Raw genomic sequence first — 11,839 nt, forward strand, 5'->3', positions numbered from 1 at the left:
ATAAAGAGGTAATTTTTAGTGACTGACTTCAAGTAGAACTAAAGGTATTACTTTTTATAGTTATATAAAGCAACAATATTATCCATTATTTGTATATACACAAATATGGGGACCACTCAAAATGTTAAGATTGTCCCCTAAACAAAAAGACATAAATATTAATATTAAGGCAATAGAAACATGTATACATTTTTACCAGCAGAATAATGAGTTATAAATTAAACTATCAGTTTTAATAATTGAATATCATAAGATTTAGTTGTAAACCTTATTGGAAGGAAACATTAAAATATTTCTTTAACTTATATTATTGCAGATGATTCTATTACTGTTAATGGCATTGTTTATTGCAATGAAACTTCCATTTGTTTACGATATATATATATTAATAATAACAGCAATAATACACTCAACAATAAATTCTTAACATACAAATATATTACATTTATTAATATAATTTTTATAAATATAGTATACGGCTTATTTTTTCTAATCTATATTTCAATGAAGCTCTGTATCAACAATTACTGGTTCAAAAAATATTCCTCATTAAGTTAATGAAGAACAGCTGAAAATTAGGAATAGAAACCTACTCGCAGAAATTCAGTCACTATTTCTGACAACAATTAAAAAAATAGAAAATTAACCTAAAGGGTAAAGTGGTAGCAATAATAATAACAATATTTAGTAATAATTAAAACATAATTTATTAATAATTTAAATATAAATTGTATCAATTTATTTAATTCCCAGAATTTTGTTATCTGATTTTAAGAATTATACTTTTTAAGAACGTTAATTAAGTGAACTATAATGCATTAATATATTTAATGATTTTTTTTTTTTAAAACTCATTCAAGTAGCCTTATGGTAATCTACAGTTACATCATAATTAATTTCCTCCATACACTGAATGGAGGGTAGTACCATTGAAACCAACCTGTGAAGGTTTTGCATCGACAAATAATAAGTATAACCTAGAAAAAACAAAAACGTTTATCAATTAGAATTACATAAAAATGGAACAGGGTGCTTCAAAAGGAATGCAAGAGTTACTCCAGCTTCAACAAAGTAAAAACATAACAAAAATATTGAATGATAATTATATGTAACAGAAAATAAAAATTGCAAATTTCTCAGATTCACTCTAATTCTCCTTATCATAAAAAATTTATTAATTGGTCTAATTTACACATAATCATTAATTACACATAATCCTCTTTCACTTTATTTATTTAGTTCTTTACTATTTCTTTCATTAAGGAAATTATGAGTCTAGAAATGATAGATTTTGAAAATATTCAAGCATATATATACCATTAATATTTTAGTGAATGAAGGCACAAACATAATTGTGAGCACAGGCTTTGCTATCACTTCACACCCAAAATAGACTTTCATAAAAGGAAATACTTGTTTTTGGGATCAGAGAGTTTATTATAGAAAAAATTTCTCCACCAGTACCTAGTACCAATCCAAATACTTTCTTCCTCAAGAGTAAAAAACAAACAAATGATTTTAAGGTAATATTAAATTTAAAAAATAATAAACATTATACTAAAATTGGTCAATTTGTACAGCCAATGTTATATATATACTGTTGCAACCTGCTGGATTAATAATATTAAAGCATGTCATTATCAATTCAGAAGCATTTATATTTTCTATTGTGTTTTTTTTAATTTGAATACCAACTACTAATTAAAAGGGAATGAAAGTATTATGTGACAGGCTAGCATCACTAACTGCAAAGCAAATAACCTAAACAATCCTCTTTTGTTTTAAACATTTACATTTTTATTTTTAATTACTATAGATTCACATAAATTTAAAAATGTACAGTAAAAGTATACAAATAGTATAGACACAGTGAAAATATAATGAAACAGATTTAAATTTCAGTTCGATGAAGTTAAACTTAAGAGATGAAGTAGGTGCTACATAAAATGCAGGATAAGTAAGTTACATAAAGGAACAAGTAAAATGTAGCAATATACAATCAACACTTGTTTAACACCATTGTTCTATGAGAACTAGTTTACTAACTCTCTTAAGGTTACTGTACCATGTACCAATAATACAGAGATGCAAAACAACACACAAAACAGCTCAGGCATAATTGTTATGATACTTTAAAATTTTCACTTTTCAGTTGCTCCAAAATCAACCTTTTAATTGTTTTTGAAAAGATATTAACTATCTTTTTGTGCCAGTTAATTCAACCATAATATAAGGGTAAAACATTGTTTTAGCGGTTGTCACGTTTATCATAAAACATGTTATCATGTTTAGCTGTAGTATGCTTTACAAGTTTTTAATGAAAAAGTATACATTCTCTGAGACATTCAAAGCTGGTTCTGATGGAAACCAGTAAGTCTGATTGCATATTTTTCATTTTAGTTTTGCATTTTTTGCATTATTTACACTCAGTAAATAATGCAACCTTCTGGTTTCTACATATTTTTTTTTTTGTTTCTCCTTAGAAAATGTGCAGTCTTGAAAATAAAATATGCCTTAATATTACAGTTAACTGATTGATCTGATTTATATGATTTTGTAGAAGTCTTTTTTCTTTTTCTGCTTAGCCTCCAGAACAACTGTAAGGTACCTTCAGAGGTTGGATGAGGATGATATGTATGAATGTAAATGAAGTGTAGTCTCATGCATTCTCAGGTCGACCATTCCTGAAATGTGTGATTAAGTGAAACAACCCAACCATCAAAGAACACCGGTATCCATGATCTAGTATTCAAATCTACAAAAAAGTAACTTCTTTGTAGAAGTCTCTAGATATGTAGTAAAACTTTCTTGACTCTATATATAACAGTTCAACCAAGTCCTAAACTGTCATCCACCTACACAGGAAGGCTACCTAAGCATTTGCACTAACATGACAGAGATACATTACCATAATTAAAAATATCTAATATAATTAGTAGTTTTATATTTTCTAAATATGTAATTATAATTTAATTAGTACGTATATATTAATAAGTACGTATTCGTAATTATATGCAACGTAATTAAAAATATATAGTTATAGTACTTAAAATGAAAATAAAAGCTTGCATTGGAGAGGTTGAGACTGCATATTTAATTTATTATAATCCAGTCATAATCTAGTTATAACCCAATATTACAAAATTAGTATTAATAATTCAATAAATAAAAATTTCAAAAACTAGAATTTTAATTTAGGTGTATTTTTAAACTAAAAAAAATCTTAACTAGTGATTGAATGTATATTGTAACCATATTTACACTAAATTAGATGTACAATTATTTTTTGTACAGTATTTAGAATTTTCAAATTTTTTTGTAAGATTGTTTTCATTGTTGATTATTGTACTATTATTATTATAAACACTTACACGAAATTTGCATTATATATCCAGTTCCTGTGCAAGCTCATTTTTTCTGTCTTCATTGGAACAGTCACTTTCACAACCACAGTCTTGATATATGACAAATTTATCCTTCATTTCATCAGTTAGCAGTTCCATCTTCTCATACTCAGTTTCAGCTTTTTTTACACGATTACTATATAGTTTCAAATCATCCTTATTCATTTCATTCGTATTTTGCTCAGCTAATTTATTAATATTTGACATTAAAAATCTTGTTACTACTACCAACATGTCTTTTTGGAGCCAACCACTAACATCTCGATTAAATTTAAACAGGATGGTAAGGTGGTAGTTGTGATAGTCAAAATACGATTTAATTATGTCATACAATTATGGTTTTAATAATGCCTTATTAAATGGAATATTGTTCTTTTCTAACCAATTAATCATGCAACTTTTCCTATCATTTGAATTTGGCGGCTTCTCTAGAAGTGAATTGTGGTATAACGCATTATCGATAACAACCATTGACTTAACGGGAAGACCAGGAATTAAATTTCAGATGCCCACTTCATGAAACTGTTGTTGTTGATACTGTTTTGATAGACACCACTTTATGAACTTTTCCAAATTAATGTTGCGTTCTGAATAAACCCTATTTCTGCACTATTGTCATCCGACCGCAATTTCATCATCGAATGGGACATTAAAATATACAAGCCATCCAGATAACAATCAAACAATTTTCTTTACTGTAATCAGTAATTTTTCTTTAATATTCTATCTTCCATCATATGTTTTCTTTATCAATCAAAAATTTCATATAATTATAATCAGTTTCATACCACTTAATTCATAACACTTTCAGGATAGTGCTTATGTAGTTCTAGATCCTTTAACTCAATACTCTTTTGAAGTTCCTCACGTAATTTATTTAATGTAGGTAGTGCATTATGTTTTGCATGAAATTCGTTAACTGTTACTGTTATTACAATGCCTTGAACAAAACTGGTTTTGAACATTGTTTATACATTTTTGAATGCTGAATGAGCATGACTGTAAATTGGATTTAAGATCCTGCTTTTCTTTTCGGAGTTTTTGAACTTGTGATCTTGAAATCCCACAAGCTGCAACTTTACAGCTAATTTCTTTATAAAATCGTACTCTCTACATCAATGTATGCAATAAATAAATATTTAAATTTGTTCAGGGCTTCCGGCCACCACCTACCTACCTATCATTCTTAGCTCTTCTATGACAGATATAAAATGACTTAACTATTAATAAATTATTAAAATTTATAGCCTAAAAATTTAATACACAATAATTAGTATTGATGTGTATTAGTATTGATGATGATTGAGTAATAAACATCATCAGTATTAATATGCATTACAATTGCATATAAATATAACTTGAATGAAATATTTTGGTAACGTTTAGTGGTATAAAGTGATCATTAATTTTGCGACTCACTTAATAGAAGGAGTGTAATAGTAATCTATTAACACAAGTATAAACTATTCGTTTCTGTATTACATACAGTAAGAAATATTTATAAGTATGCTAAATATTTTTAAAGAATTATTGTCTGAAATTAAAGTAAATGATCAAAAGATTTTAACTGTGGAAAGAATGTTTGCTATTGATGAAAATAGTTAAACATATTGTATTGAACAGTATTCTCTTTCTGAATGAGCCTAATGTTACAAGAAATGTCACAGCAATTATCTGCCTCGTGCAAGCAAGCTTTTATTTTCATCGTATGAACTGTACCACATTGTAATTGTTCTGATCAGTCCCTTCCAAACACATTATTTATACTTTTTTTATTGTTATAAATAAATAAAATCTTTTATTCTGCTCAGTACATAATAATACACTACATAAATCAATTCATTTTAAGATTAACTCTAATATAAAAATATTATAATATAACATAAAAAAATATTATAAGTGATTTAAGTTTGTGTTACTTATTTACACGATGAACAAGATTTAGTAGGACCACAGTTAGGTATTGCTTCAGAGGATGAGATGAATGACAATTTTTGTAGTGTGTGAAAATGCCATGTCTGACCGGGATTCAAGTCCAGGACCTCCAGATGAAAGGCCAAGATGCTACCACTCGCACCACAGAGGTCGGCAAATAGTAAAATAAAATAATGTCTCATAAAATAAAATCTTTTAAATGTATTTTAATTAAATTGGTGGGTAGATTTATCAAAATGGTTACAGTATTTACTAAAAATGGTGAAGGAAGGTCGTCTCTTCTCATATAGAATTATAAAAAAAACAGTTCTGTTGTCTGCTTTAATAAATATGGTTATTATTACTTTTTTTAAAATAAGTTACCATTCTTTTATGCAGCATTGCACATTCATAAAATATAAACACAAGGATACGTAAACATATTTAATTTTCTAAATATCACTCTACACTATCATACTCATCAGCACCATATAATGACAGTCAATTTTTGTACCTTAAAACCCATTTTTACTTTTGAGTTGCTTACTCATTATATATAAGTTATATAAAAAATACAATTTAAATCAATGAAGTCACAGATGATCGTGTTTCTTTGCTTTTGTTTGTACTGAAATAATTAAAAGCAGTAGAATATTATGGCCAGATCTATGGATTTAAAAACTGTGGATTTTGTGGCTAAATCTGTGACTGTAGATATCAGAGGAATGTTCTCTGTTCTTCATAGTTTTTTATAAGACAAGCATTGTTTACCATGCTGCAGGTTTACTATTTAACAAAAATAATAATTATTCACACACTGAATAATAAATACAGACTGCAAGTGCTCTTAAATGTCTTCAAGACCATTACCTAACAAATATAATTGTGATCCTTGAAAATAGAGCTAAAAGGTTACACTTATTTATTTTGTAGTACTACAAATAATCTTAAAAATGAATATAGTTCCTGTTCAATGTAAAGGACACAGCAAACATTTCATGACAGAAAAACAAAGTTTACCTATTTTTTGGAATTCCTAAATGATTTTCAATGTGATCAAATATAGCTCCAGATATTCTTTTATTTTCTTCAATTCCAAGACCACCAATACTCAACAGGGTGGCATTTCCACACAGATCAGTTGAGCCACCAAAAGAAATCAGTTGATCAGGTAATATACTAACAGAACATTTCTGTACAAGAGATAAGTAATTAAAAACAAAATGTAAATAAAATTAAAAATTCTTGTTCTTATTGAATAATCTACATTTTTACTGCTTTTTACTTTCAAATAATTTTTTTAAGTTAAATAAGATTGTTTTTACCTTCTTAATGGATGTAGGATATCAGTAAAAATAAAAACTATTAATCACTTAAGAATGTGTACAAAAAAACATGCAAGTGAAACTGGACTCATTATTGTTTTCATTCTACAAATTAATTATTCTACTTGTGGCTGTTTGTGCCCATTACAAAAGTTTTATTTTTTTCCATTGTCCCATACAGCCAACCACCAACCAACAACAGCTAAACATGCCCCATCTCGGTAGGTCTTTCAGTAGGGTTTCTACCTGTTAAACCTAAATTCCATGAGTTTGGCATTTAAGAAATATCGGACATTTCAATCAAGCTCTTCATCACTACTGGCGATTTAGTCCTTTTTATTCTCTGTCTTAATTTGTTACAGTAACTAAAATCCACAGTATGTTATAATATATTAATTGACAAAAAAAACAAGCAAATTTCAACATTTTTATGTAAAGATGAAGTATCTTTATTCCTGCAATGTTAACTCTTCTTTCTCAATAATTCAACCTATTTTTCTTAACTCTCCAGTAATAGACATGATCTAAGAGAACAGATGTGATATACTTTAATTTTTGTCATTTTATCATATTTTTTGTATAACTAACAATACTTATTAGTAATTTGTAATGCATAATTAGGATAGAAATTTAAATAGGCATTTACAATTTTTTTTTCAAATTTTAAATATTATCATTCAGCGGCATTTATCTTACCATTGTCGTAATATAATTTCTTGGAATAACAGCAGCAATTAAATATAACAAATCACATTGTTTAAATTAAATAGCTTTTATAACATGTAGAAAAGGTTTCTTGATCAAAATAAAAAGAAAAACTCTTTAATAAATGATTCTGTAACAAACAAGAGGATAATCTGGGAAGGGTAGGGATAAGACCTGTAAAATTTAAAAAAATATTTCCTGTAATGTTGTTTATTACTGCATTATTTTTTTAACATTCTAATGGTGGTTTTTTAAATTTTCCTAAATAATTAAATAATGAAAATGATTTACTGAAAACAGGATTGATTCTTGTAAATACTCTGAGGCAATTGACAACGAATGGGTTTATATGTGTAATTTTTGTTTAATATAATTACTAATGAAAAAAGTGTATTATAATTAATTTATTCATAAAATTTCAATTTTGTTATTAACTACAATTAATAATTTTATGTTTAAGCAATTTTTAATTTAATTTTATATTTATCATAAAAATTAATTTTTTTTTATTTAATATGGGAAGTAATGACCATCCAAAACACTTCAACACCACTTTGTTTTTTTTAATTGCATCTAAAATCAGAAGATATTTTGATAAATAATATTGTTAAAAAGATTTATCATAAAATTCAGTTAATTACCTGAAGAAGAGCTAAATACCTAAGGTGGCAAGAACTCCCAAATATCTTTGACATGTATTATCTTAAAAATAAACTCATTTAAAAAAAAAATGTTCTAATACAATATTTAAATATTTGTTAATGGAGGAAATTATATAACTAGAGTACTTTATTACTCAAGTAGCTAAAAATCTTTACTGATAAAATCTATTTTTTTTACTGCTCTGTTTTAAAAAAAAATGGTTTTAACAATAGCTCAACATATAAATAAAAAAGTAATCATAAATCAACATATAACATGTAATTTATAACAGTATACCAAATATAACAGCAACTACATTTTAATTAACTCATGGTCATTGAGTAAAGTATTTCAATATTTTTAGATAAAGTTGTATATTTTCACTAAAGGCAAGCCAAATTATCCGAACAGATTCACAATTTGGATATTTCAGATGAAAATCTTTTTAAACTTCAGAACAAATTTCTTCTGTAATGACAGTCCAATTTTTTAATTTCAAGTTTGTACAGTACTATTAGAATACACACAAAAAAATAGATTCAATAAATCTTATTAATATTTTTAAATTGGTAAATTTTAACTTAAAAAAGTATTAAAGTAAATTTTTTTTTTGTAATAAAATAAATAAAAGTAGCGTTATTTGGTGTTTAAAATATTAGTATTAAAAACTATAGATTATATTTATATCAATCAGTACACCTAAGCTGAAGCACCAAGAATATTAGATAATTCACTCATTATTAGTTAAAAAAGAAATCATGACAAACAATTTTAAATAAGTTTCTATATCTCACACTGTCTCAATAGACAAAGAATATATTCCTGGATTATCCAGACTTATTCATCTGATCCTGTCTTATCCAGTTAAAAAGGATTATATTGTAGTACAATTTCCAATTATAAGAATAAATTTTTATTTATCCATTACCTACCATAATAAGTTAATTAAAGCACATTAGGCTAAATGTGCTTTCAAAATATGTGAAAATAAACTTCCAGATGATCTTTTCAAAATTATGACGGTTTCTTCTCCAGTAGTATTACAGATATTCACAGCTTGGGTGACATCCTCTGTAATAGCACCAAAACGTTAACTGCACTGTAACTATGAAAAAAATCTTCTGGAATGTTACTTCTATATTATTAAAAAATACATTCATTTTAATTAATATTCATAAAAACTGATACTAGTTTCATCTGGCTAATCTAGGAATTAATACAAAATATCCCACAAATTAATATATACAAATTTAGCTGTAGTACTATACGGGCATTAGCCTATAAGTAATAGCTGTTTAAAAACTTTATTAGTTTCAAATTAAATATTAACTACTTAAGCCACTCAGCGTACTACTTGCCTTAGAGTACGCTGATGAATAAACATTATACTTTAAAAACGCTTGCAACTTAATTTAGCACAAGTTAACACCTAAAACCGATACAAAAAAAAGTAACCTAATTTAATAACAATACAATACGTTTTAGTTATTCATATTACTTTTCATCTATAATTACTTTGAAAAACAGTTAACATTACTTTACTTACTTCTTCAGGTTTGTTAAGGGCTGTTGCAATTACTTTTGTAATTGTTTGAAGACTATCAGATGGAAGTTTACATTTAGCGAGATTAGTTTCAAGTCTAAAGATGGGCATTATGTTACCAAATATTAAACTGGCTTTAAAATAAATATGTATAAATAAATAATTGCCGCTATCTGAGGCGAATGATGGCCGTTAACGTAATTAACGACTTATATACATTTTAATGTGTTATCACTATTACATCACAAAAGTTACGTCATCTTATATTACATCACAATTAGGAATAATAAAAAAAACCTTGACATGAAAAATTAAGTTAATCATTGGCAATATTTGAGCATATAAGCCACAAAAAAGCATATTGTGGTATTGAAAACTAAAATTCTTATACGACAATCAGCTGATAAAAATAAATTGTCATCAACTGCATTGAAAGTGTTAACTGGGATGTTATACAAACCTAACTGATTATAGACAGACTACCGATTTTTTTGATGTGCCGCATTTTTTATCGTATAATTCTACTGTTCAATGGAGTCATACAGAAAGGAGAGTTTTTCGAAAGTGTAGCATCCAAACATCAATCAAATTTCTCTCACCCATGTTCAAATGTTCACAAAGTGATATTAGTGAGAAAAATAATTTTCTTAAAAATATCGACCTTCTCCTCCTAAGAATTACGATAACTTTTTTTTTTCATTTTTACAGAATAGTGCGAAAAAAAATTTAGTCAAAACAATGTTTACGTTGCTATGATTGATGATTAACTGACGAATTCGTGTTTGAACTACATTCAGACAGCTGTAAAAAAGATGTTAGTTTAAGCTATACGTCCTAATTATAACTCCTACGTGCTAAATTGATCGAAGTTATTAATAATAAAAAAGTAAAATAACTAAGCACAATGGTAAAAGCATCTGAAACCGAACAACTAAACGCAACTTTTGTATATAAGAAACGGCAGTTTAACCAATTTGAAATTTTTCAGTTTTATGGACAAAAATCTTTTAAATGGCGGTTTTTTCCCCATAAAACCTGGATTATCATTATACCTTGGAAATAGGCACTGTACCTTGAAACATTTTAGTATTTTCGAAAACCAACTCCCCAAGGATTGAGCCATTGCCTTACTGCCTTGTTCAGTAGGTAGTAATCTCATTTTTTCAATGTTAAGTTTCAGATTCTAGTTTAAAAACTTCTGATAAGAAATTTTATTATAAATGCATAAATAATTAGTTTGTTCTAATTAATAAATAATAATTATAATTTACACATTAAGTGAAACACTTAAAATCGAGTAAGTAAACCGCATTTTATAATTAAGATTTCTTCAGGGCTACTGAAAGTAATAACATCAGTATCTGAAGAAGCCTAATGTAAAAAAAAACTACCAAAAACAAAGTTAATCAAATTCTCATCAAATTAAAAATCTGCTGAAATAGATTTTTTTAAAGTTTGTGTTTTTTTAAACAAAGTTGAGTTTAAATAAAAGTTTTAATATCAAAACTCAAATAATGTGCCAACAAAAATCAAGGAAAATCTCATTGAAAAACTTTGATCAAGTCAGTAAAGATTAATGTATTAAAAAGAGAGGAGTTTCAGTCTATATTAAAACAAAAATAATTATATAAATTTAAACTGTATGTGAAAACCATAAATAAATAAAATTTATATAGTTCAAAATAAATTTTGACGAATGAAAGAAACTTGAGTAAGTCTACAGACTAAAAACACACAAAATGAGAAAAATTTAAATATATCTAATAAATTAAGATAATTAAAAAAACTCATAAGCAAAATAGTATTGTTTAAAAAAAACATTAATTTCAGTAAATAAATTTGTTCAAAGAATGTGATCATTAATTAGGTAATTTATTACAAATGGGAATAAAAACATTAACTCCTCATATACTAAATCATTATGCTCAAAAGCACAAAAATAGTTCTGTTAGGTTTAATGGAAGTATTTTTGTAAAGTAGTTGCACTACTCAACATATTTTAAGGGGGTACGTAGACTTATTAAATGCATAATAAAGATGACAGCATATCTTTTGATTCAGCATAGTAATAAGGTTAGACACACTACCAATTTTTTTTTTTTTTTAACATATTATGTGCTGCATTTTTTATCAAATAATTCTACTGTTCAATGGAGTCATACAGAAAGGAGAGTTTTTCAAAAGTGTAGCACTCAAACATCAATCAGGAATTATTTGTCGCAAACAATATCAATTTGATTAATGTATAACAATTTTTAACTGATGTAGTATTGTAATAATGTGAAATTTATCTAGCATGAAAACTA

The 11,839-nt window shown here is 26.6% G+C and overlaps 1 protein-coding gene across 1 annotated transcript; it reads right to left on the reverse strand.

The window, feature by feature from the left end:
* Window positions 1-683: 683 nt before the first annotated feature.
* Window positions 684-10,067, reverse strand: LOC142321056 (macrophage migration inhibitory factor homolog). Its single transcript, XM_075359061.1, has 3 exons — window positions 9,537-10,067; window positions 6,339-6,511; window positions 684-977 (listed from the first exon to the last, which is right to left on the reverse strand). Exons 1-3 carry the CDS (start codon window positions 9,642-9,644, stop codon window positions 893-895), a joined length of 366 nt encoding a protein of 121 aa, XP_075215176.1. The 5' UTR covers window positions 9,645-10,067; the 3' UTR covers window positions 684-892.
* Window positions 10,068-11,839: the final 1,772 nt, after the last annotated feature.

The sequence above is a fragment of the Lycorma delicatula genome, chromosome 3 (assembly GCF_047948215.1).
Source record: "Lycorma delicatula isolate Av1 chromosome 3, ASM4794821v1, whole genome shotgun sequence".
NCBI lineage: Eukaryota > Metazoa > Arthropoda > Insecta > Hemiptera > Fulgoridae > Lycorma > Lycorma delicatula.